We start from the raw sequence: 27,324 nt of genomic DNA on the forward strand, positions 1-27,324 counted from the left end.
GCAATGACATTAAATTTCTTATCTTTGCAATATTTTGCAATAAATCAACCTGTTCTGGAAGAACCCTGACTCTGCAACACTACTAAGCAAACATGAAAACCAAGGAGCACCCTAAACAAGCCAGAGGCAAAGTTGTGGAGAAGTATAGGTCAGGGTTGGGTCATAAAAAATATCCTAAACTTTGAATATCCCAGGGAGCACTGTTTTAAATCCACTATAGCAAAATGGAAAGAATATGGCACCACTACAAACCTGACAAGAGAAGGCCACCCACCAAAACTCATAGACTGGGCAAGGAGAGCATTAATCAGAGATGCAATAAAGACACCAACGATAACGCTGAGGGAGCTGCAAAGATCCACAGTGGAGATGGGAGTATCTGTCTGTAGGACCACTTTAAGCCATACACTCCACAAAGTGGAAGAGTGGCCAGAAAAATGTCATTGCTTAAAAAAAAAAACACACACACTTGGAGTTTGCCCAACAGCATGTGGCAGACTCCCCAAACGCATGGAAGAAGATTCTCTGGTCAAATGAGGCAAAAATTTAATTTTTTGGCCGTCATGGGAAATGCCATGTGTGGTGCAAACGCAACACCCTGAGAACACCATCCCTACAATGAAGCATGGTGGTGTGACAGCATCATGCTGTGGGGATGTTTTTCATCTGTAGGAACAGGAAAGCCGGTCAGGACTGAAGGAATGATGGGTGGCACTAAATACAGGGCAATTCTGGAGGAAAACCTGTTTGAGTCAGCCAGAGGTTTGAGACTGGGATGAAGGTTCATGGTCTAGTAGGACAATGACCCTAAACTTACTGCTAAAGCTACACTGGAGTGGTTTAAAGGGAAACATTTAAATGTCTTAGAATGGCCTAATCCAGGGCTTTTCAAAGTGTGGGGCGCGCCCCCCCTGGGGGGCGCCAGAGTTCTTCAGGGGGGGCGCAACGTGAGGAGCCTTTACCAGATACAAAATGGATCGATTTTTTAGTACCTAAAGCTACAGTGAGTGAGGAGACAGAGTTTGGGCCAAGCAAAAAAACCCAGAGCCTCCAGGATGTTGCGATTTGCAACTTCAGCGCAAATTCAACCAATCCCCGCGAATTCAGGGCGGTGTTGCAATTATATCCAATCACCGCAACTTTCCCGCAAATTTGACCAATCGTTGGCGTCGTCTTGAGGTGACGCCGACAAACTACCTTCCGCCTTACTTCCGTGTTTATGTTCAAGAGAAGCAGCATGCGCTCAGTGTTGCCAGATTGGTTTTAAGTGCATTTTGGCGGGTTTTGAACATATTTTGGACTGGAAAACGTCAGCAGTATCTGGCAACATTGCATGATGTGCGAGTCAGTGTTTATGTCGGCTTAAATTCTGTTACTGAAAGTGTGTGATGTTTACAGTGAAGCACTGTGTGCACTTTATTTATTTATTTTTTACTTCATACAAGAAATTAATGGATGCCAACATTTTTGCCAAAATGGTATTTTATTTTCCATTGTTTAGGCAGCTTCAGCATCATACTGTGAGATTCTGTTCAAATTGTTTTTCTTCTTCTATGAAGCCTGAGCCATTTATTTTATTAGTTTATAATTATTGTTTAATTTAGTCTTCAGGAGAGACTGCCTGCACACAGCACTAGTATTAATAGTTTTTTTTTCTTACATGAAAGCTGAGGCATTTATATTATATTTTAAGGTAACTTCATGTTGTGCTGTGAGGTTCTCTGCACTTTAACTTTTGAACCAACAGGAGCATTTGGATAAGTAAAGCCTATTTTTCTGCATTTTTGTAGTCCTGTTAATCTTTTATATTGGTAAAGTTGTTTATAGGACCATTTCTCAGTGTCTTTTGTTTTTTAATCAGTAGTTTTTCAGTAATAACTTAATATTTAACATATCACTCAATTTTAATCACAAAAAGAGAAAACTGCAACAATTTCTCGCAACTTTCACTTCCTCCCGCAATGTAATCGCAACAAAAACTTAAACACCACGACTTTCATCGCAATTTTTTTGGAAACCCCCCGCAACATCAGACATTTTAGCCCGCAACAATCACAAAAAAGGCCTGCGGAATCCTGGGGGACTGGAAAAAGAAGGAAGTATGACCACGATTATTTAAAGTTTGGATTTTCATGGACTGGATCTGAAGATGCTCCACTGCCACAGTGTGTTGTCTGCCAAGAGGTGCTAGCTAATGATGCTATGAGATGTTTAAAATGTGTAAAAAAAGATGTTTTAAAAAGCACAGATGTTTAAAATGTGAAAAAGAAAAAAAATGTGTACAACAACCATTTTTTAAAAATACGAATGGAACATTAAGTATAGCAACAACAAAAATTGTAAGGGGGGGGCGCTGTTGTTTATTTGCTCTCCGAGGGGGGGCTGACTCTCCCACACTTTGAAAACCCCTGGCCTAATCAAAGCCCAGACTTCAATCCAATTGAGAATCTGTGGCATAACTTGAAGATTGCTGTACACCAACGCAACCCATCTAACTTGGAGTTGGAGCAGTTTTGCCTTGAGGAATGGGCAAAAATCCCACTGGCTAGATGTGCTAAGCAAATAGATACTTACCCGAAGAGACTTGCAGCTGTTATTGTAGCAAAAGGTGGCTCTATAAAGTACTGACTTTAGGGAGGGTGAATACCTGTGCACACTCCAGGTTTTTTTTTTTCATCTTAATTGTTTTGTCACAGTAAGAAAACAACGTGCACCTTTAAAGTGGTAGGCATGTTGTGTAAATCAAATGGTGCTAACCTCTCAAAAATCCATTTTAATTCCAGCTTTTAATGCAACAAAACAGGACAAAAACCAAGGGGAGTGAATACTTTTGCAAGGGTGTGTGTGTGTGTGTGTGTGTGTGAGAGAGAGAGAGATGTATATAAATCTCTTTTGTTTGCAGCCAAAATGTGGATTTCTACCCTTTTCAAGACACATTACCAAGGACTGTAAGCGAAAAGTGTGCCGATTTTGTATGCATCAACATTTCAAGGTGAGAAGTATAAAGCAACTCTGTACTTTTAAGTGCTAATAGGAACAAGTTGCTCTACTTCTGCTTTAACTTTTGTATTAGCAGGCAGCTGGTAACTGGCCAAGTACCTCGAAGGGTTCCAACCACAGATTTAGTGTAAATTAGTTTGATTTGATTGTACCATCATCAAAATGTCATGTTATTATGGCTACTTTAAAGATTTCAGTTGCACAGTTTTATTGTTGGTATGCAGTTGTACAGTGAGGTTAATTGCAAATGTGATATGGCTCTATCAAGGTTTTTTGTGTTTTTGTGTAGCTAGCCAATGGGAAGTGGAACAGACTAAGCAGGTATTGTCCCTTGGATCTCTTCTCAGGGTGAGTATTCTTTGCAAACGTTCATTATAGTTTCTAGGCTTGCATCACAAATGAATAAAATCACAAAATTTCTCGTGAATTTTGTTGAGTAGGCCATAAACAAAACTAGAATAATTGTGATCTCTAAAACTACAGAGTTGCCATATAGGTGCAAGGGATAAAATTACTGATAGCAACACCAGAGTGGCTGCAGAAACAGTCCACCAACCAGAAATCTTGAGCTACAAGTGCTACTGTGGCTAGAAACTGCCACTGTTGAAGGCGAGGGAATGGGTTCTCATGAAAGTTTCAAGGACCCCTTCAGTATAAATTTTATTAGGCACACTTGAGTTTGTGCAATATTGTCTATTGGAGACTTGTTTTCTTAGTGGTAGGGAAAAACTTTTTTTATTAAAAGTTGGCATTATTTATAGGTGTAATAACACTTGTTACAGTGGTGGAACATTATCAATCACAGACCACCTTATTGCCCCACTTTGAGAACCATGGGGCCAGAGGATGATTAACACACACTGTGCCAGGACAGGATGAGGTATAATGTACATCTACAAGGTAGGCGTGTAACACGGTTGCGCAAATGTAACCAAAACGCCAAACAATAGGTAAGGCGGTGTTAATGAAATAATGACTCAGTAATTTACATTTAATCCTTTAGCAAACGGTCTTATCCACGGTCACTTACAAAACATGCAGAGAGTTGAAGGCACAGCGATACAATGCATCTAGTGAACCTGCAAAGATTCATAATTCATCTGAAAGACAAGTGATTAAACCATATAATGGTGTATGATCCTATACACTGCCTGGAGAGAAAGGTCTTGAAGGTTTCAGATATAATAACAATATCAGGCTGTTTGGTGGCTCAGGGAGATGAAGCCAGAACACCAAAGCCACAGAACCTTGTTTAGATGTCCGAGTAGGCCCTGCCAAGTACCATGAAGGGGAAGAGTTGGTGATTTAAGGCTAGAGCAAGGGTTCTTGAATGTGTTCAGACAGGGACGCAATTAATTATTAAAGGTCATGGACCCATGATCCAACTATTCAAACATTAGGCACTTTTTTTTTGTGTAAAGTAAGTATTTTGGCTGTTCATTGGTGCTACAGAGATTTCTATTTTATTCAAACAATACGTTTTTATTAAAATGGTCATTATCCAGTTGATGCTATATGGTACTTGGAATATACAAATGAACAGCTAATTTCACTGTGTTAATGTAAGTAGTGTTGGTTACTATGGGGTGTGACTGTTATATGTACAGAAGATTGCAAACATGGAAAAAGTTGTGTGTGAGATTGATTGATTGCATTTTAATCTTTCCTCATTTACACTGGTTTATACACACTACAAATGCACCAGTATACTCTAACTCATTCCTTTATTTGTGGCTTTCATTTAGTGATCAATCACTCCACAACTCGAATGAATGAATGAACTTTGGTCAGGCTTCTATTATATGGTCATGTAAAAATCACATCGCTCTTCCATAGCAGATATTTGTAATGGGTGTCTTATGAATTAATCATTTACATTACCCACAGGGCGGCACGGTGGTGTAGTGGTTAGCGCTGTCGCCTCACAGCAAGAAGGTCCTGGGTTCGAGCCCCGGGGCCGGCGAGGGCCTTTCTGTGTGGAGTTTGCATGTTCTCCCCGTGTCCGCGTGGGTTTCCTCCGGGTGCTCCGGTTTCCCCCACAGTCCAAAGACATGCAGGTTAGGTTAACTGGTGACTCTAAATTGACCGTAGGTGTGAATGTGAGTGTGAATGGTTGTCTGTGTCTATGTGTCAGCCCTGTGATGACCTGGCGACTTGTCCAGGGTGTACCCCGCCTTTCGCCCGTAGTCAGCTGGGATAGGCTCCAGCTTGCCTGCGACCCTGTAGAACAGGATAAAGCGGCTAGAGATAATGAGATGAGACATTACCCACAAATGAAATAGGACTACAAAGATGGGATGACCATCTCTTGGGGTCTCAAATATAAATGTGGTGGTGCTTGTGAAACAGAAGCCATAACACAGCTTGAGGAGAAGCTTCATGTGCTAATTTGTATTTATTTATTTATTTTTAAGGAGCAAACAGAGAATGTATATTGCTATCAGGAATCTGTTGGAGGAACCACAAAACAATTTGAAAATATTTAAGGTAAGTTGAATAGATCATGTAATAATGACTCATTGTAAAACCCTGAACCTATAAAACAATGCAAATGTTCTGTATGGAATAGGTACTGAGATCAGTTATTGGTTGTAACACCAATCTGACATGTTCACCCAGGCTTTTTCACATCAGTACACACCTCCAGACCCTGGTGCCAGTTTCCTGTCACTGGTGGCATTTCCCAGTGTTAAGGTTTTTACACACCAGATATGATATGAAATTGTGATGGAAAAATGAAAAATTGTGCAAAGTTTTCACACACTGAGTATGCACGCCAAGTCTGATATTTTTAATATTTTGTGTTCGTTTCATGCTAGCTTCTTGCCGCAACTATTGGTAGTGTCCTGAGTGAATGACGCTCGTCTCATAGCGATGACCCAATTATAGACACACTCGAGAGAAAGTTTTGGGTACACCTGTTGTTGGAACAGGGACGACAACAGAGAATTTCATTCCCTGTGTCCGAAATCACTCGCTATATCGTGGATTTATATAGCGAGTTTGCTATTTTGTAGTGCTGTCCAAATGTATAGTGAATTATTACATCTTATATAGTGGACTTCTAGTATCCCACAATGCACCATGAAAGGTAGTGTACAACTGATGGTCACTAACCAACCAATATATACCATCATGCATTGCGGTCGTGCTGAAAGAATGTTGTGTGTTGAGGGTGAATGGGCAGAGGAAGAAACACATTATAAATTGACATTCTAGTACAATTAAAAATAGACAGAAAAGAGCTAAAATGGAGTAAAAGTTACAGTGCAGAGTGAGGAATTAGGGATGTCCCGATCAGGTTTTTTTGCCCTCCGATCCGATACCGATCATTTGATTTTGAGTATCTGCCGATACCGAGTCCCGATCCGATACTTCTTATAATCCATAAAAAATAAAGACGAGGAAAGAAACGGATCCAGGATGTTCCTCATTTTTTATTTAACACCTTATTTTAACATCCAACAACTCCGTTAGCAAACAGAGCACTTACGTGAGGCAGTTTGAACAATAAAAAAAAAAAACTTAAAATACCTGGCAGGAATGTAAACAAATAAAAAAAAAATAAAGTGCCACAGTGCCGGTAATTTGCTTTTAAGAACGCATCTCACAGTGGTGTACAGTAATTTCAATTAAGGAAATGAACGTTTTTCTTGATGAAAACAAGCATTTCTACCCTTTCAGGTTTGAGCCCGTTTCTTTTGTCATCCAACGAAAAAAAAATGATCTCATGCTTTGCTTTCCGCTTCGAACTGCTTCCGTGTTCAACTTTGCCGGCAATAGGCAGCCAATAACCAATAGCGTCTCCGCTACAAAGTGATGTCATGCCGCACGCGTTGATGTTGCTGTGTTGAGACGAGGTCTGGTCTCACTCCGTGCCAACGCATAGCTATTGATGTGTTAAAAATGAGAATATATATATATATATATATATATATATATAAAATATATCCGATCCCTGATCGGGAGGCAATGCCCGATTCCGATCGAGTCTGAAACCATGTGATCGGGCCCGATTTCCGATCACGTGATCGGATCGGGACGTCCCTATGAGGAATTGATCAAAAGCCTCAAATTTCATTTAATAAAAGGCAGCAGTAAAGAAGAAAGTATTCATCCTTGATTTAAAAGAACTGAAAGATGCAGCAGACCAGTATTGTAGTCGAGTCACTAAACCTCGAGTCCAAGTCCAATCTTAAGTCCGGAGTGTTCAAGTCCAAGTCATTAAAGAAAATTTCGAGTTGAGTCCACTATTGATCTGAGTCGAGTCCAACACCCCAGCCGGACCATTTGACAGTGGCTGCTTTAGCGGCCATAACATATTAGTTTGTTCCTGAACATGACGTATGAACAGGTGAATGTGCATTCTCTTTGTCAGGGAGTGAGAGGTATTCTGTCAGAGATGGTTGGGAGATGGATGTAAGTGCAGAAGGTGTGTTTTTATTAATACAAGTGAAGATGGGTAAACAATCCAGAACGGCAGGCAAAATCGTAAAACAGTGAAATGGGCAGTAGGTCGAGCAAGGCACAAACAGGCCATCGTAGACTCTGCAGAATCAAAGATGAGAAACAGGAAATCAGAAAACCAAACAAGGAAATAAGGCTCAGTAATGTGTCAGCAACGCAGGTCAATACTTTGCAAAGTAAGTGTATTTTCACAGTTTTTATATAGGCGTGCTGATTGCGCCTTAATCCTGTGTAGGTGCGAGTTGTTTACTGTGCACGTGCGAGAGTCCACTTGGCGCGCGCTGTCCAGAGCGCCCCCGAGAGTCTATCTGATGCATGCACCAAGGCTCGCAGGTGTGACACTCTTGCACAAAATTAGTACAAAAATTAAAGTAGATATAATTTTCTTAAGCCAACTTATGTTATAAAAAATAAAGAAAAAAATCAGTCTTTGTCTCCAGTTTGAGTCGAATGCATTTAATCCACGAGTCCGAGTCATTAGTACTCAAGTCCAAGTCTAGTTACAAGCCCTTAAAATTGGGGCGCAAGTTGGACTCGTACTACAAGCCTGCAGCAGACACAAAGTACTTTTGTATTTATTAACATGGGAAATACGCTCAGTATGATATGCAGTGTTCTCCCCAGAGCGCTTTTGCGGGTCAGGGCCAACACGCTTTAATTTCATACCAACACACTTTAAATTTGCTGACCCCCTTTTTTTTTTGGGGCACTCCAACACTCGCTGAAAATTCGTGTCAGATTCTTACCTTGTGATTGTTTGGGGCATATTTTGAAGGAAAATCAGTGTTTTGGGATGGTTTGCTGCCCTGATGCACTCAGGCAGACCAGAAATACTCCTGGGAAATCCCCAGTCACAACAAACGCCCTCAATCAGTTTGCTGCCGCACTGGTACCATGGCGATCAGTGTGTGGGCGAGCACCCTTGCACTGAGGTCACATTTACCTTAGCAACTGTCGCTACCTTATGCTTGGGGGACAAGCAAACTTTGTTTACATACTGAAGCCAAGCAAAGATTTCTGGCGTCTGTTGCCTGAAGAAAACTACAGCTAAAAAAGCTCTACTACTGGATTACTTGGATAATCTTAGTCAGACAGAAGCAAAGGATGGATAAATGCAGAAATTAGCTTATTAGCGGTTATGATCTGTCCAAAATTCCTCAAAACGACTGGAGCGATGGTGCAGATTTGTGGCTTAGCATTAGCCGTGTATTTGAATATACCTTCTTTTTCCTGAAGAGTCCCGACACGGAAGAACAGTTAAAAAAAAATATTTTTTTTCAAAAACCCCTATAAAAGCAAGAACACCTTTTGTGTAAAGGCTTCCCCCCCAACATCAGCTTTTGGGAACAGCATATTCTGAAAGCCAAAGCATTTACTCTCAAAGGACTCCGACGTGAACTGTGAGCTAGATAGTATTCCTGGCCCTCCATGTTTCAACAACCCCAGGGACATCTAGTTACAGACCTATTTGCACTCTATCATTTATACAGTGATGCTTATTATTGTTAAAACAATATCAGAGGGTGAGGTGTGGGCTTTTTTTTTTTGTAAAATATCTTGCTCTAGACTTTCAATGTTGCAAGATTTTAATTTTATCTAATCGTGGATGGTACAGTAATTGAAAACGTTAACAGAATCGGTTCCAGTTGTAGCTATAATCACTCTTGTAGTAATTTCAATAAACGGTTAATAAGAGAGCCTTTTATTATCCCACAAGGGGAAATTTACATTGTTACAGCAGCAAACTATATAAAGACAAAAAGACAAGGCAGTGAAGTAGTGCAAAAGTACTAAGTATACAAAAAAGGATGTGTGTATATATATGTGTGTGTGTGTGTGTATATATATATATATATATATATATATATATACACACAAATTTAGAGATTAAAAAAATTTAACAAAATTGCATAAATGTTCAGTTCTCTCTTCATTTATTCTCTATTCAAAAGGCACAACTGAGTCACACGGGTTGATGTGTGTAACAGACAGTAACAATTTTATCCAAAGTATTAAGTAGGCCAAAGTATAAAAGCATTTGTGCAGTAAATGCCGTCTGCAGGGGGTATTTTTCCCCCCTACTAATTACAACAGAACTCCTTTTAAACTCTTGGTCAGTGGTGTTCTGGCAGTGGTTCAGGTAATAAAACAGCATTTATTATATAGTACATTATTGTCAGATGGTGACCTTTTATTTATTGCTCATGTGAGCCCCATGCTGCAAACCACAGCATCAGACCTCCACTTGCAGCAACCTTTTCAACCATGTCAACAGTAAAAACTGACTGTCAGTACCACCATAAAATGCTCCTAAAAGTCACCAGATGCCACCAAATGGGCTCCCTTTTTCACCCCCCCCCCCCCCCCCCCCCCCATTTTACCAATGAACTCACTATATAGTCCTCTCTATACATAGAATTCCCTATGTAGTGAATGAGGAGTGATTTCAGACAGCCATAATCTCATTCAAGAGTTAAAGCTGAGAGATGGGATGTTTGGCAGCAAGAAAGAAAGTAACCTTCATGGTATTGTGTTCATGTGGAAAATCTAGCTGCTCACCTCCCATTATAGCATAGCAGAGACTCGCTGCTAGATTCGAGGCTGTTTTGCTGGCTTTATCTGCTTGTTCAGTTGACCTCAGTGGAACCCTCATTTGATCAGTCAGGTAATCCTTTTCACGTGAAATTTTGAAGCAAATTAGATGGATCCAGGTTTTCGTTTTATTTATTTATTATTATTTTTTACATGACAGGATTTTACTCGTGTAAAGAGTAGCCCTACGTTCACACGAAACACTCGGTGTCAAAACAGCCGGAAGTTATTCATTTTCTATGTGAGGCAGCGTCTCTTGGTGGTGAGACTGTGTTTGTGGCGGGTCTTGGGTGGTGGGGGCATGAGAATAAAGTTGAAGCCCAGGCAACTTTATGGTAATGAGAGAGGACTCCGTTTGGTGGCAGCTAATAGGAATTTAGAAGTGCTCCTCCCTCCCTCTCTCTCTCCCTCTCTCTCTCACACACACATTACCGTTCAAAAGTTTGTGGTCACTTTGAAATTTCCTTATTTTTGAAAGAAAAGCACTGTTCTTTTCAATGAAGATCACTTTAAACTAATCAGAAATCCACTCTATACATTGCTAATGTGGTAAATGACTATTCTAGCTGCAAATGTCTGGTTTTTGGTGCAATATCTCCATAGGTGTATAGAGGCCCATTTCCAGCAACTATCACTCCAGTGTTCTAATGGTACAATGTGTTTGCTCGTTGCCTCAGAAGGCTAATGGATGATTAGAAAACCCTTGTACAGTCATGTTAGCACAGCTGAAAACAGTTGAGCTCTTTAGAGAAGCTATAAAACTGACCTTCCTTTGAGCAGATTGAGTTTCTGGAGCATCACATTTGTGGGGTCGATTAAATGCTCAAAATGGCCAGAAAAATGTCTTGACTATATTTTCTATTCATTTTACAACTTACGGTGGGAAATAAGTGTGACTTTTCATGGAAAACACAAAATTGTCTGGGTGACCCCAAACTTTTGAACGGTAGTGTGTGTGCTCAAGGATGCAGTTGTGTAAATTTTGATTCCGTTCAGGCCAACACATTTGGTATGCCTGTTTGCATATAGGGACATTAATAATTAAAAAAAAAAAAAGCATGGACCAACGTGTGGGGAAACTGTAGGTGTTTCAAGCGAGTTGTTGAGGTGTATAATATATTTTGTGAAAATAGGAGGAAATTGCATGTTAACTAGCACTGTAGCATGCAAAAGAGTGTTGGCTATTTACTTGTGTGTGACTTGAATGATGCAATCGAATGGGAGGTATTGCAGAATTTGTACTTTTGCTGCTCTTTTAAATAAAGTTTGCAAGGTGAAGCATTCTGAACGACCTTGTAGCTACCCATTCATTTACGTCATGGAGCATCCGTGAACTTGCCAACGTTGTTGCTAGAGCAGCTTGAGCAAATTTTGATGCTCTTGCCATGTTTGGTGTGAATGTATGGTAATGTGAACATATTTAATGACCGGTGTGACTATTTTGTCTGAAAATCCAGACTTGGTGTTCAAGGGACATTAGGTGGCTGGTAGATTGCAGAACAACTCATTTAACAAAAGGGAAGTAAACCATTATGTGAACCTACATGCTGTTGGTAGCAAATCTTATGCAGGGATTAAGTTGTGATAAAATGTGACCTATACGTGGTTATAGAAGGTATGTCTGGTTATACAGTTAGTCATGACGTTGCAAATGTTCATAGCTGGTTAACTTGGATGAACAGTAAAGAGAGGTGTATTACAGTGGGGCAAAAAAGTATTTAGTCAGCCACCAACTGTGCAAGTTCTCCCACTTAAAAAGATGAGGCCTGTAATTTTCATCATAGGTACACTTCAACTATGAGAGACAGAATGGGGGGAAAGAATCCAGGAAATCACATTGTAGGATTTTTAATGAATTAATTGGTAAATTCCTCAGTAAAATAAGTATTTGGTCACCTACAAACAAGCAAGATTTCTGGCTCTCACAGACCTGTAACAACTTCTTTAAGAGGCTCCTCTGTCCTCCACTCGTTACCTGTATTAATGGCACCTGTTTGAACTCGTTATCAGTATAAAAGACACCTGTCCACAACCTCAAACAGTCACACTCCAAACTCCACTATGGCCAAGACCAAAGAGCTGTCAAAGGACACCAGAAACAAAATTGTAGACCTGCACCAGGCTGGGAAGACTGAATCTGCAATAGGTAAGCAGCTTGGTGTGAAGAAATCAACTGTGGGAGCAATTATTAGAAAATGGAAGATGTACAAGACCACTGATAATCTCCCTCGATCTGGGGCTCCACGCAAGATCTCACCCCGTGGGGTCAAAATGATCACAAGAACGGTGAGAAAAAATCCCAGAACCACACGGGGGACCTAGTGAATGACCTGCAGAAAGCTGGGACCAAAGTAACAAAGGCTACCATCAGTAACACACTACGCCGCCAGGGACTCAAATCCTGCAGTGCCAGACGTGTCCCTCTGCTTAAGCCAGTACATGTCTAGGCCCGTCTGAAGTTTGCTAGAGAGCATTTGGATGATCCAGAAGAGGATTGGGAGAATGTCATATGGTCAGATGAAACCAAAATAGAACTTTTTGGTAAAAACTCAACTTGTCGTGTTTGGAGGAGAAAGAATGCTGAGTTGCATCCAAAGAACACCATACCTACTGTGAAGCATGGGGGTGGAAACATCATGCTTTGGGGCTGTTTTTCTGCAAAGGGACCAGGACGACTGATCCGTGTAAAGGAAAGAATGAATGGGGCCATGCATCGTGAGATTTTGAGTGAAAACCTTCCATCAGCAAGGGCATTGAAGATGAAACGTGGCTGGGTCTTTCAGCATGACGATGATCCCAAACACTCCGCCCAGGCAATGAAGGAGTGGCTTCGTAAGAAGCATTTCAAGGTCCTGGAGTGGCCTAGCCAGTCTCCAGATCTCAACCCTGTAGAAAATCTTTGGAGGGAGTTGAAAGTCCGTGTTGCCCAGCGACAGCCCCAAAACATCACTGCTCTAGAGGAGACCTGCATGGAGGAATGGGCCAAAATACCAACAACAGTGTGTGAAAACCTTGTGAAGACTGACAGAAAACGTTTGACCTCTGTCATTGCCAACAAAGGGTATATAACAAAGTATTGAGATGAACTTTTGTTATTGACCAAATACTTATTTTCCACCATAATTTGCAAATAAATTCTTTAAAAATCAGACAATGTGATTTTCTGGGTTTTTTTCCCCTCATTTTGTTTCTCACAGTTGAAGTGTACCTATGATGAAAATTACAGGCCTCTCTCATCTTTTTAAGTGGGAGAACTTGCACAATTGGTGACTAAATACTTTTTTGCCCCACTGTATATGACTTTGGACAATCCACCATTGGACATCTTTGAGTACCGTTGGACAGTGTGGCATCATATAGCACCAAATACTTAGTACATGAAAGATTTTGCTGATCTTTCCATTGCCAGGTGATCTGTACTGTATCGAGGCTGAATTTGACTCGAGTACCAAAAGGGGCGTATGTGCAAAAAAAAAACCCAGACCATTCCAGACCGGTCAGGTGTCATCACAATATTATTTATTTTATATAAATAAGTGTGATGAGACCTGACCAATCAATGGTCTGGGGTGTTCTCCCCCCCCAAATAAATACATTTACAGGCATTTAGCAGATGCTCTTATGCAGAGCAACGTACAAGACCCTAAAATACCCACAGTAGTGGGCAGTTTGGGGAGCAGTTGGGGGTTAGGTGCCTTGCTGAAGGGCACTTCAGCCATTCCTGCTGGTCCAGGGAATTGAACTGGTGACCTGATAGGTTTTGATCTGTCTGTACTGAAGGTTGAATTGACAAAGTATGATCTAGGAATGTAGATCTCTGCCACCTAGGAGATTCTGCCTCATGGATTGTTCTGGGAGAAAACAGACACAGCTGCTCAGAGATGTTTCTCAGTTTATTGTAGGACAAACATGAGTATATATTCACGTTCAAGAGTGTGTTGTAGCTGTATGACTGGATGATTTTAAGAAGCTGCATTGTCTGTATGTGACAAAGTAACATAAATGGGTGATGAAGCATTAAATCACTGCTTTAGCCTTCACTACTTTTATGTACCATTACATCACCTGTCAGGATCAGAGTCTTATGAAAAGAAGAGACATTACCAGTCAAAAGAACCTTCATTAAGCAGAGAGTAGAATGTGTGAGCAAAGATATATCTCAAGAATTTAACTAACCAAAACAAGTAGCAAGCAGAACAGGTCTGTACTAATTTCAAGCATGCCAAACATGTATTTTGATCACAACCTTTTGGTCCCAAAGCTGCTTCTCTGACCATTTTTGACCATGGCTTCCCATTTTGGATTGCAAAAATACCCTGCAGTAGTTGGAATAGACAGTTCTGCAAATAAAAAGCTCTAGAGGTTGCTTTAAGTAGTTGTTGCATCCTCTGGGAACTGAGGTGGCAACAAATTAAGATTTGCCTTGGGGGGGTTAGATGTGAGGAAACGCAAGTTTATTTTCAGAATAAGTTTTTATATCGGATCACCAAAAGAAACAAGCATCTTCACGAAATTCGCTGTTGAATCATGCCAAGCCCCAAACACCCTCCCTATTACAGGGAGTTAACTACCAACTCCGGTACACCACACTTGAATGTTGCACAGCCCACACAGATGGGACGCTGCTAATTGGCCCATTGTTGCCCTCTGTACACGCTTGCTCATCTTTTATCCACCAGACCCCAATGAAGCTTGAGCACCAATGTGCTCAACTAATCACCTTACTGGTAAGAAGATGGAGGGCAGTACCTGGGGAAAGACTGAAGCGGAAACAAAAACACACACACTCAGCCGTACTTTACACGTTTTGCAACTTGCTATAATGCTTTTGCTTGTCTGAAAAGGTGACTTCACTTCTCTCTGTCCTATGACTTCATAGTCTGTCTTGTGAGCCAGTGGAAAATGAGGACTGGACTGTGCACCTTTGGTTGGTAAAAATAATGGAGCTGCTATAGCAGCCTATTGCTTGGTGTACAACTGTGGGGTTCTCATACACTGACCCTTTTTTTTTTGTGGTTAAAAAAAAAAAGATATAATCCCCCCCCACTAGGACTTTATTGGTACACCTCTGGCAGGATACAGGTGGCTCTGGATTAGAATTAGACACCGTAAAGTGCTATTGCTTACCTATGGGTGGTATCGTACTTAACCATTTAACTTGGCAGGTAGACTTAATGGTGAGTTACTCTAGTTTTGCGAGATGGTGCAGAAATTAGCAGGTGGAATCTGGTCCGATTGTATTGGTCACTGTAGCTAGTGAAAAGTGCAATTCTGTCCACTTCCTAATTATCAGCTGGGGAAAGGTGTAAAGTATGAGGCTAGTTGTAAATTTATACTGGCAAGGAAAACCCTGGTGAGAGGATAGTGTTGCACAGTGTTTAGCAGGGACTTTCCTAACATTTCGTTAGAGCTGATCAGATGTGTCGAAACGTCCTCATAATTTCCTAAATTTGTAATACTGAGAATCCGCATGACCTGAAAAGCTTCAGAGACGAGCTTGACTGCCTTACTGTTTGTTTTGGTATGTCCGGAGATCATGAGATGTGTTGATCTAGAGGTTGCAGTGTCCATCTTCAGGAACAGCTTTGTAGTGGAGTCATTTTAGGAGTTGGTATCAAATAATGGGACCTTCAAAAACATGGTCTCACGTTTTCCATTGACGGTGTTTACTGCTTGGATGTTTTGCTAGTGTTCCAACTATTTGCATCCAAATGACCTGGTTCCTGGCTGATGAGTTGCACTGACAATTTTTCATTCTGGCTTTTTTAGTTTGTTAGATTGAAACTAGAATCCGGTGGTCTGTAAATGATGACTTGAGCAACTCCAGTTAATCACATTTAAAGATCAAATGAGCAGTGGCTCTCTAGGCTGCAGACTAAATCACCCATGTGCTGTTGAGATTAGATGATTGTGTTTTGTAGTGTTTCTGGCTCTAAAACACTGTCATGCAATTGTTTGTTTGGGTCTCTCTCTGCCAGTGTAAAGGCCATTTTGATTAATGAGAGCATATTGGATGTCTCACCTATGGTTAGGTGTCTGGGCTGGCAATACAAATGTAGATCTTTGTGCTATTAGAATTTCAACATTCAAATACCCCCCCCCCCCCCCCCCCACACACACACACACACACACACACTATTAAAACAAACTTCCTCCCATATTAAGCAACATCAAAAAGTTTCAGATAAGGGCTCTGAATAAATGCCTGTCTTCTGCTAATGTTAGTTCAGTCTTTGAAAGTAAAAAATTTGGTTTAGTAATATTCAAATCTGGGCGGCACGGTGGTGTAGTGATTAGCGCTGTCGCCTCACAGCAAGAAGGTCCGGGTTCGAGCCCCGGGGCCGGCGAGGGCCTTTCTGTGTGGAGTTTGCATGTTCTCCCCGTGTCCGTCTGGGTTTCCTCCGGGTGCTCCGGTTTCCCCCACAGTCCAAAGACATGCAGGTTAGGTTAACTGGTGACTCTAAATTGACCGTAGGTGTGAATGTGAGTGTGAATGGTTGTCTGTGTCTATGTGTCAGCCCTGTGATGACCTGGCGACTTGTCCAGGGTGTACCCCGCCTTTCGCCCGTAGTCAGCTGGGATAGGCTCCAGCTTGCCTGCGACCCTGTAGAAGGATAAAGCGGCTAGAGATAATGAGATGAGATGAATATTCAAATCCTTTTGAATACTGGATCGTTGAAATGAATACAATTCACACGCAATTTTTTTTATTTTTTTTTATTAAATTTTTTGGAATAAATTGACTACCCATAGTTAAGCCCATTTGCTGTTATGTAGCCTAACTTGTGTCTGCACTTTTGTCTAAAACCTAGGTTACAGTGATCCAGTTTGTGTGTATGTATTTATTTCAGGGTGGAGAACTGATATACAGCTGTAAAGACGATGCCAAGCAACAACCAGATTTAAATGAGCTCATCCAGCACTTGTGGCCCTACTTCCACCACAGCAATGGTCACCAGTCCAGCAGAACTGTTCTCAGTGAATTCATTCAGGTGATCTGCAGCGCTCTACTGAGCACAGGAGAATCCAATCGCTCTGGAGAACAGAGGAAGATGCAGCTCCCTGAGAGCAGGCTGCTCTGTGAAGCCAGCCCGCTCCATAGAGATCTGCTACGCAATGGTGAGAATGGTGTCTTGTGCTTGGCTATAGATCATCTGTGGTGAATTTACCATGTCCTACGAAAGAGAGATCATGGTGGTGGGGTGTGTGTGGTTTTTTTTATTTTTTTAAATTTTTTTAATAAATATCACCCCCAGTTAAGTTAAGAGACCCCCTCCCCCTTCCGGGTTTGTTTGGCCTTTTTGACTTGGGCAGGACTGTATCTAGTGGTAGTGACCTCAAGGCTACCAAAGTACCAACTGGCCATCTGCTTATTCAGCTTTATCCCAAAAATTCACCTTTATGTCATTAGTAATTATGTGACGTGATGATAAATCTGAAATAACAGAAGCTAAACTGACTTCTTTCCTGCTCACTCAATCTTTCTGTACCTGAGCAAAACCACGTATTGGATTTTTTTTTGGGGGGGGGGGGGTCACCAATAAGAGAAACTTGGTCCATGTTCACATAAGGCTGAAGTGACTCCAATATGATTTTTGTACCATAATGTGATAAATCTGATGATGTTTTCAAGACTGTGGGGACAGATATCTGATCTTCTCAAATCAGATTTGAGTCACTTTCATGCGTGGTCCTAGATCAGATACATACCTAATTTCTGGCCATGTGACATGAATGAGGATGGTCAGATCGGAATTCCTATGGCTTTTTGCTTGTAATGCATGCGCTGAGCTCGGTGTTCATCAGCCACCACTGGCAGCACAGCAAAACAATGGAGAGCTATGATAGCCAAAGCGAGTAGTCTGCCCCCCCCCCCCCCCCCCCCCCCAAGCCTGATTATGCATAGCTGACAATTGCTGTCCTCTATCACAAAATGTGATGCATGCATTAGCATCACATTTTGTTAATTTTAGTAGCATGAGTCATTCCACATTGTGTGGGGTGTTTTTTTTTTTTTTGAGGACACGTGTTCACATTAGCTAGATACAGGCTACTTGTAATTCTAAATAAACCATCAAGATGGTCAAATCCAGTCTCAGCCAGAATTCAACAGTGTGGCTTATAATGTGACCGTAGCCTTGGACACACCTGTGTTTTCATTATGGAACTCGGTTAATCTATTTGTTATTTGCAGGCAGTCCTGGTCTTCCCAAAGACTGCGTCCTTGCCAAAATCCTCCAAGTCCAGATGATGGACAACCTCGACATTGAAGGTCTCTACCCCCTGTTCAAGAGAGTGGAGCAGTATCTGGAGGAATTTCCTAAAGAGAGGTTAGTTTTAAACCTTCACCACTCACTGCTAGACTGTAATGATATTTTGTAAGCACTAGGTGGAGTAAGCACACAGGGTAATGCATGAACTTTTAGTTCTACGGCAGTGTTTCTCAAACTTTTTCAGACCAAGGACCACTTTGTCCCAAAAAAAAATTTCAGGGACCACCTGTCAACACCCGCCCCTGCCCCACACAACACACGCACCATACAGAGATGTGTACTATTAGGTGTTTTTAATTGAAAAATTATGGTTAACTAAATACATTAAAGGCCTATCCATTCCATATCCTCCGTGGTTTTTAAAGGCAAAAGTATGGAGGTTTAAAATTCAGCAAACAGGTAATCAGAACATTTCATATCAATAGTTCAAAATTAGGAGGAACATGAATGAACTGAAATGAACAAAACAAATTTTAGATTTAACAGATTACACTTGCTTGTCTTCTGCTCAAAACTGACTTTTTTTCTTAATGGGAGGAGTGGTGCTGATGCATACTAAGCATCAATGATTTAATATCTGGTTCCAAGCTGGAAATCGCCACGAACACGAGCTAGTTAGGATTAGCCTATTATATGTTCAGAATTTTCGTTTGCTTGTTTTCAGGTTTCGTTTGCCTGTGAGGCAGAGATTTGTGAGGTGACTGTTGCCTAGAGACGAGAGGCGGAATAAGAGCACGTGCACACTACAAGTTTTATGTGGTGCAAATTCAGATGCAGAACGCTTTTTAAATAATAATAATGATGAAATTACAGGCCCGTTTGCTGTTAAAAACAAGATTGGATAAATTTAACTTTCTAATAATGTTACAAAGCTTATCTTGAAAACGCTGACTACATTTGTAGATCACCTCGCGGATCACTTGAGGTCTCTCGCGGACCAACACTGTTCTACGGTGTAATGAGTTATGATAATCTTTGGGTGGTGTCCATATGCAGAGTGATCCCCCCCCCCCACCACACACACACACACACACACACACACACACACACTTAAAGAAATTACTTTAGAATTTAACCTCAACATTAGTAAATGTAATATGACTATAATTCACCAGTACACTGATTCTGTGGGGTTCAGGAACAGATTACAGATGGATGGTCCTTATGATGCGAGTTTCCTGGAGAAGGTGAAAATGTGTCCTCCTGAAGACGATGGCTCTATAGAGTATGCAGTTGGAAAGGTAACACTGTAAATCTTATTTACTCAAGTGTTTGAATGTAAAGAACACCTACTGACTGCACCTTCTAAAACAATATAGGTTCTTCAGTACAGAGTAGCAATGACTGCTAAGGACTGCTCCATCATGACCACGTTTGCACCTTGTGGAGAAGATGAAAAGTGAGTCATTTATGTGTACTGTGTGTGTTGGAGATTTTAAAAGTGCGATGGCCGGGAAGACTGTTTGTGTGCATGTTGATGGCTCATATATGAACTACAGGTTTTGTCAGAATTGAAACATGCTTCATGTATATATTTTGAAGTTGTAGCAGTTTAAAGCCTTTAGCCTTAAAAGGGGGAAAAAGGAGAAAATTGGATTCAAAGGTTTCATCCTCGTCATCAAGTCTCACCCTCGTCTCTCCATGCGATCTCTATACACATTAACGTCGTGTCTCTCCTAACTACTTCTACAGTTCAGACATGGTGACATCTGACAGGATTTTGTAGACTGCTACATAAATATAATCAAGTACAGTGACTGGAAACCAGTGACTGGTGCTGTTTTCCACTTTCCCTGTTTCCGTCTGCCGTAATGTGTTGCTCAGCTCTGGAAACTACATGACCTAATTTAACCGGTTTACCAGAAACGTCTTGTCTGCTTCTGACATTCCCACTAAGAGTAAACATGACAAATAATGAATCTTCTAATACACGTGACTTTTTTATAAAATATGATGGTTTTCCCCAAAGCGTTTGTGTATCGGGCCCGATACATTTGCTCTGCCTGCCGATACGCTTAGTCGCTTTAGTTAAAATCCGATACGCTTAGGTTTATACGTTAAATTTCCTACCCATAAGTAACTAGATGCATAGGAGAGCAAATAACAGATCCATTTACATATTGATTGATTGATATTTGTGTTAAACAAGCAGTCCCCCCCCCCCCCCCCCCCTGTATTGATTCTGTCAGAGCAATATGTCCGCATGGTATGATGTAAACAAACTGTAATCTGTTGGCTGTGTCAAGATCATGTGTTCAAACCGTCCAATAAAAATATCAAAAGAAAACGTCAGACATCCCGGAATTTTCCGATTCATTATAAGCGATCTCATTGGCTGCCATTGTTGTCCTCCACCAGACGGACAAAGCCGACTGATTTTAATCACAAAAGTTTGACCTAGTCTATTATCATTATGGCTTCGATCAAAGATTGGTTGACTAAATGTCAACAAACCCACATGAGTGATGGCGCACAAAACCAGACAACTGTCATGACAAGGAAAACGTCGTCAATTTTGATCACAGCAACTGGCTCAAAAAGCACTCGCTGGACAATTGGATCCACATCAGCATGGATGATGAGAGGGTTGCCCAACATTGGGACAAGCAAAAGCCAAGGATAATTAATCTGCTTTAAAGGAGTAGAAAACTTCATTAGTTTGGGTTTGCAGAAAGATTATGTACTTATAAACACTCTCACGAAGTGAAGTTGTCCAAATGTGTCAAATGTAGCGTAATTTCAAATAATCATCATAAGCATTTCTGGCAGTGTGATGTCACTGGGATCCATTTAACAAAAGGCGGCTCTGGATTATTCTTTTGTTAAAGGCTCGCAGTGACATCACACTGCCAAATATGCTGCTTATTATTTGAAATTATGCTACATTTGACACTTATAAACACATTCATGAAGAGAATTTAAGTACATAACCTTTCTGCAAACTTAAATGTATGAATTAGTTTTCTTTTCCTTTAAATGTTTTAATCTTAATCTAGTCCATTTAATGAAGTGCCAAAATTTAAGCTTTAGTATGCAGTTGCCTTACTTTTCAGTGTATCTTAGTTATACATATATTATGGTAATTGCATCAGAAACATTCTAAATCATTAGTTATAGTAATACAGCAACTTATTTTAAGGTGGCAGGTCTTAGGTTCAGATCCCTTTGTGATCAACAGGAGGTCATGATGATCGATTCTCTTCATTGGATTGCATAAGATGGAGCAAACCACTGTTCATATTTTCATGCACATTTTTGTTACAACACTACTTGATCATAGATAATTAAGGGATCCCCGTAGATTTTCAATCCATCCCTAAGTAATCTATAACAAAACAGTTTAACTTGCATGTTGAACTTTTAAGGTGAAATTTCAAATTTGTATGCATTAATTTAATACATTTAGGTCAGAAATCATTGAAACACTGGTAAAATCTATCCTATAATCATGGATCTAAAACTCTGAGACCCTGAAAATGCACCTGAGAGCATCTATTTTCAAATAATTTTTTTTTTGGGGGGGGGGGGGGGGCACGCCCCTGGACCCCCCTAGTTTTGCTGGCTTTCGCGCTGTTGGTGCTCAATTGTCTGTGTATTATCATGCCAGAATTTAGGGCTTTAATTTTTTTCTGGGGAAAACACTGATTTAAAATATATATTAAAAGTCGGAATGTATTTTTCTGCCATTGTGTTGTTGCTTAGTGACTGATGTCCATGGTCTTGCAGTTGTTGATGCTTTAAAGGTGCTCTGAATTGTATTATATTCTCATACTGCTAATTTAAAGCACTGGTAAATTCCATAAGGCTGGATGTACAGTTTTCAAAAATTGAAATGGATCTGAATAATTTTTAATTAAAATTTTCATATGTGGCCACGATGTGATGTAGGAATCAGCCTAATGAAGGCTCATGTTAAAACCAACCGGCACATGAAGTGAAATATTTTTCAGTTATGATCTTTGGAAACGTGTATAATTGTCACGGTGAACAAAATTGCACTAGAATTGTAGTCGGGTGTAAATCCACACTCCCCATGACTAAAACAAGCAGCTTTGTGTAATGATCCAAGAGCCACTAGGCTGTGCTGTAGTCCTCCATGTGTAACAAGCACACAGGGATTATAATCTTGTCGAGCCTGCTGAAGCGTGCAGGTCTGAGGCTAACCTGAATGAATTTGGAGACAACTGAATGTTCTGAATGGGAACAAAGTGAGCTGGTCTCTAGAGGAGTGACGGCTCAATCTTTATGGAGGAAAAATGTACATTATACATGACTGAACATTTGTCAGCGTCAGTGAAAACCATGACAGCAGAAGGGCTGAATGTCTGCTTGCATTTGGTGTTTTTAGCTTTTTAACTCCGTAAATGTATGTTTATCAGACCCTGCTGATGCGGTTGCCTGCTTGTAAAAGAATATTCAGTCTGCTGAATATTCAGGGTCAGTGCCTGAGCAATTTCTGACTGTATTTAAACTCTGCTAATTGCTTTGTTCTTACAGACTACAGCCACATTTAGAAATCCAGCCTACAAAATCTCGTTTCGTATTCTCGGTCTCCATCCTGGATTTGGACCCCAAACCATACGAGAGCATCCCACACCAGTATAAACTCGACTCCAAAATCGTCAACTATTACCTGAAGAGCACAATTGCCACCCAGGAGCTGCCTCCCTCCAGCCTTTACACTGAGCGGCAGGACTGCACACTGCTCTTCCACCCTGTATGAACGTCACTTTCCTCTCGTCCCTGCTCCACACGCTGCTTCTCACGTGAGCAGTGGGAAAAGGCAAAAACTGAACATGGTACGCACCATCTGTGTGCATTATTCTTATTTGTTTGTCCCCCTGATGTGTGCCATGTTTGTGTGACATGAAAATGACTAAACCTTTCAAGGAATGCAAGGAACAGGGAGAGCAAGGGTGTGTTGGGTGGTCATGTGAACTACAACAGCATTCTAGTGCCAAAAGTGGCTTTTTTCACTCGTGTTTTTTGCTCAGTGTTTGTGTCTCTGTGTAGAGACTAAAGTGATAGTTAAAATAAAGATGGATACTTGATGTAAAATGAGACTACTACTCCATAATGTTTAGGTCTGTGACCACTGACATTAACAGAATTTACAATATGGTGAGAAGACTGAACACGTATTGATGTGTTTTGGCTCAATGCCATAATTGTGTACCTTTTTTAAAGTACTGTACCATCCTCAGTTAGTATTTAAGTAATCAAGCTTCTCAAATCAACTTTGATGTGGCTTGTGATCTCTTTTTATTTTTCCTTTGGTCAAGTTTTAACACAAAATGCACATTGCATGCTGATGTGTTTAACCACTGCATGTTTTGCTACTTAATTTGCTCCTAATCTATGTTTTTACTGAATTGTTTGTGTGGCTCCCCCCCCCCCCCCCCCCTTCCTTATTTTGATCTAATCTCCATCCACTTTAAATGTAGCATGTGTGTGATGTACAATGAAAAATCTCTGGCAATCTTGTGTGCTACAGATGCAGTGAATGTAGACCAGGGTTTTTTTTTTTTGGGGGGGGGCGGTGGACTCAATTGCTGGAGAAATGCAGTTTTGGAGAACCCTGACTTGAGCTGGGCTTTTGTTGGGCCCGAAACCAGACTAAGCAGTGGTTAATATAGGTTTAACGTGCGGACCAAAGGCATTCAATACACAAGTTGCACATGAGTATAACAAGCCAAGCTGGCACTTTCCATAATTGAACAACCTAAAGAAGTTAATTACATTTTTTAATGGCTTGTTCTTTATAATAAAGTAGTTTAACAAGTTGCCTGTGGCTCAGTACATATGTCTGGCCCATTTACTTACAGCAGAAAGCACAGCGTTTTACTATAGCCAAATGTTTTATAAAGACACGTAAACTTTCCCAAATATCACTTATGTAGACCACTTTTAACTCGACACTATACATTACTTACAAAGACTGTATGCCTGTGCTCATCTTCAAGGGTCAGATCAGCTTATAAATACATGTCTGTTCAGCCACACCATCAGTGCATCATTGCTTTGGACAGGTTTTTTTTTTAAAAATAACCTTCCAGCTCATGTTTAGTAATTGCTATGTCTAATTTAAACCACTAAAGTTCAGTTTCTCTTTAGCTGAACAAGTCCGTGACTTGATTTGACTCTTTACATTTTGTGCATGTCTGTTCTCGAGGCCTTAATCAACAGTTCAGAGGATTTGAATGGATTTAAACATGGACAGCCTTTAATATCAGCCAAACTCTCTACTGTTCCTCCTAATGTACCTCTGTACATGTTTGTGCTGAAGATTTTTAGTTCAGTAGTCATTATGTGAAGGAGTAAAAATGGAAAGTTTTTGCAGTTGAAAGTAGACAAGGCTGAAGAATTGTTACAAAGAAAATATTTCGACTACGCTGCCAGTCAAAAGTTTGGACACGTGGAGTTTGTTTTATTATAAACACTACTTACCCAGAGGAAAAGTAGGTTAAGGAAAATTAAACAAATGCTGCTCTCATGACCCAAATCTTCAGTGTCTCTTTTAATAAATATAGGAGCACTTGGAACAGGAATCAAAGTTTACACTCACCAGCCACTTTTTAATAGGAACTTGTTCTTGGCCGACAGGAGTGGAACCCAATGTGGTCTTCTGCTGTTGCATGTTGAGCTGCTTTTCTGCTCACTACAGTTGTAAAGAGTTGCTGTAGCCTCCCTGACAAACCAATCTGGCCATTTTCCTCTGGCCTCCCAACAAGGCGTTTCCACTTACCAAACTGTTGATGGGTTTTTTTTTTTGTACCATTCTGTGTAAACTCTAGAGGTGTGTGTGTGTGTGAGAGAGAGAGAGAGAGAGAGAGAGAAACCCCAGGAGCTGAGCAATTTGAGATACTTAAACCAGTCCATCTGGCACCAACCCCTATGCCACAGTGAAAGTCACAGATCACACCATTCTGATGTTGGAAGTGAACATTAACTGAAGCTCTTGATTTCTGTGTGTTTTATATATAAAGTATGTCAGCCCTGTGATGACCTGGCGACTTGTCCAGGGTGTACCCCGCCTTTCGCCCATAGTCAGCTGGGATAGGCTCCAGCTTGCCTGTGACCCTATAGAACAGGAGAAGCGGCTACAGATAGATGGATTTTTATTTATGTATAATATATAGTGCTGCTGTCAAGGGATTGGCTGATGAGAACTGCATAAAACAGGTGTATGGTGTTCCTAATAAAGTGGCCAGTGAATGTCTATAGATCTAGAAAAACTATCAGTTATAAAGACAATTATCCTATGCTCTATTCTATGAAGTGAGCAAGAGCTTATCCTTTTCCAATTTAATTCACCTGCATTCCTTAATTAAACTTTTAAATACTGTAAAAATTGACAGCTTGATATTAAGATAAACTTTTGATTGGCAGTGTATGAGTTTGCCTAAGGCTATCCAAGGTGGTTAATGTGCAGGGAGCAAAATGTTTACTGACTCACTACAAGGAACTAAAAGATGTGTACTTGCTAAACTGAAACCCAGGTTGTTATTAATCCTCTCAAAAAAAAAATCACAATCACTGTGATACAGATGACATAAGGACTAAACTATTCACCATTTCAAAAGAGTGGATTTTGCTGTCATTTTTCTATTTAAATTATTTATTTTTCTAGCTATTGTCTAATGATGTATATTTACATATGCTGTGTGCACACATGTACATGTGGTGACAATGTGTACAGATGGCATTAATACATTTCTTAATGGGTGATTGATAGTGGTGTTTATACTGAATAAAATGATTAAAGTATACATGTGTCTCAAGGTTGTTGTGTTGCTTAATTGTTCAAAAACATACAGATTGGATTAAACTCTCGATCGTCGCTTCTACTCCAAACACCCTCAGGAGACTCCGAACGCATTCCGGCGCTGACTCCACCACGTTTTTTGTATCCAGTTTTTGAGCTGTTAAAAGACAATGATAAAGCCTGCTGAGGATTTTTACATTGTTAATACTTTGACTTTTTTCCATATATAAATGTTGTATCCTCATGGTGTGTTGGTACTATAGCAGAGACAATAAGTCTAATTATTTTTATAAGTGAAAATAACACGTACTCAGTCAGGTTTAAAATATTCCTCACATGTTTTTGGTAATTTGTTGGGGTCCGAGATCAGAGGTAGGCATTATCCATCAAGTAGTTAATGTGTCTGTGCTAGACTTAGGGAACCAGTACCTAATTTTGAACCATCCCATGGGCACATCACTAATCGATTAATATGGATATCCAGGGGTCAAGCAGATCCAATACGTGGGCTGTTTTTGTCCCCATCCCCCCCCCTTCTCTCATTCAAAGAGTTTTTAATATGATTAATCAAAATGCTCTTTATAGTGATGTAACCCACTTCAATGTTGTAATCTTTAGTACACAAGTTATTCTGAATCCCACTGCCTGCTGCACTACGCACATCAGCTTTTACTAGGAAACGTGAAACCGAGTACAATAAAGTGCTCATTCTAGCCCAACATGCTGTCAATTTGCCCACCTTAAACATAATGAGAGAATAAAGATGCCAACCAGACTGGAATAATATTTTATGTGTGATTGTGAAGAGAAATCGCAACAACTCACAGCTTGTCAAGGGTGCAAAAAATAATTAACCTTTGCCAAGAAAGGGTTTAAAGTATAGCTGAGTTGTCTCCTACTCCTTTGTGTCTGTATTAAGGCACTTAACTAGCTCACCATACGCTATGTTTGCTGCTGTTTTATTTTTTTTTTTAGCTGTCAGTTAACTTCTAAGGCTAAAAGTACAACTTGTAAATTATTATTATTATTTTTAATAAACATTTTAGTAGGAGCGGCACGGTGGTGTAGTGGTTAGCGCTGTCGCCTCACAGCAAGAAGGTCCTGGGTTCGAGCCCCAGGGCCGGCGAGGGCCTTTCTGTGCGGAGTTTGCATGTTCTCCCCGTGTCCGTGTGGGTTTCCTCCGGGTGCTCCGGTTTCCCCCACAGTCCAAAGACATGCAGGTTAGGT

General features: G+C 40.6%; 2 protein-coding genes across 3 annotated transcripts in view; one reads left to right on the top strand and one right to left on the bottom strand.

Moving 5' to 3' along the window:
* Nucleotides 1-26,113, top strand: part of ippk (inositol 1,3,4,5,6-pentakisphosphate 2-kinase) — a 41,113-nt gene extending 15,000 nt beyond the window's left edge. The window contains exons 6-13 of the mRNA XM_060911027.1: nt 2,903-2,992; nt 3,290-3,348; nt 5,415-5,487; nt 16,911-17,178; nt 18,254-18,389; nt 19,471-19,573; nt 19,652-19,731; nt 22,830-26,113. Of these exons, the coding sequence (XP_060767010.1) occupies nt 2,903-2,992; nt 3,290-3,348; nt 5,415-5,487; nt 16,911-17,178; nt 18,254-18,389; nt 19,471-19,573; nt 19,652-19,731; nt 22,830-23,055 (1,035 nt within the window). The 3' untranslated portion in view covers nt 23,056-26,113. The remainder of the gene's footprint in view (nt 1-2,902; nt 2,993-3,289; nt 3,349-5,414; nt 5,488-16,910; nt 17,179-18,253; nt 18,390-19,470; nt 19,574-19,651; nt 19,732-22,829) is intronic.
* cenpp (centromere protein P) overlaps nt 24,064-27,324 on the bottom strand; it is a 186,795-nt gene continuing 183,534 nt past the window's right edge. For both annotated transcript variants that reach the window (XM_060911029.1, XM_060911028.1), the window contains exon 9: nt 24,064-26,254. In XM_060911029.1, the coding sequence (XP_060767012.1) occupies nt 26,136-26,254 (119 nt within the window). In that variant the 3' untranslated portion in view covers nt 24,064-26,135. The remainder of the gene's footprint in view (nt 26,255-27,324) is intronic.

The sequence above is a fragment of the Neoarius graeffei genome, chromosome 26, assembly GCF_027579695.1.
Source record: "Neoarius graeffei isolate fNeoGra1 chromosome 26, fNeoGra1.pri, whole genome shotgun sequence".
In the NCBI taxonomy this organism is placed as follows: Eukaryota; Metazoa; Chordata; class Actinopteri; order Siluriformes; family Ariidae; genus Neoarius; species Neoarius graeffei.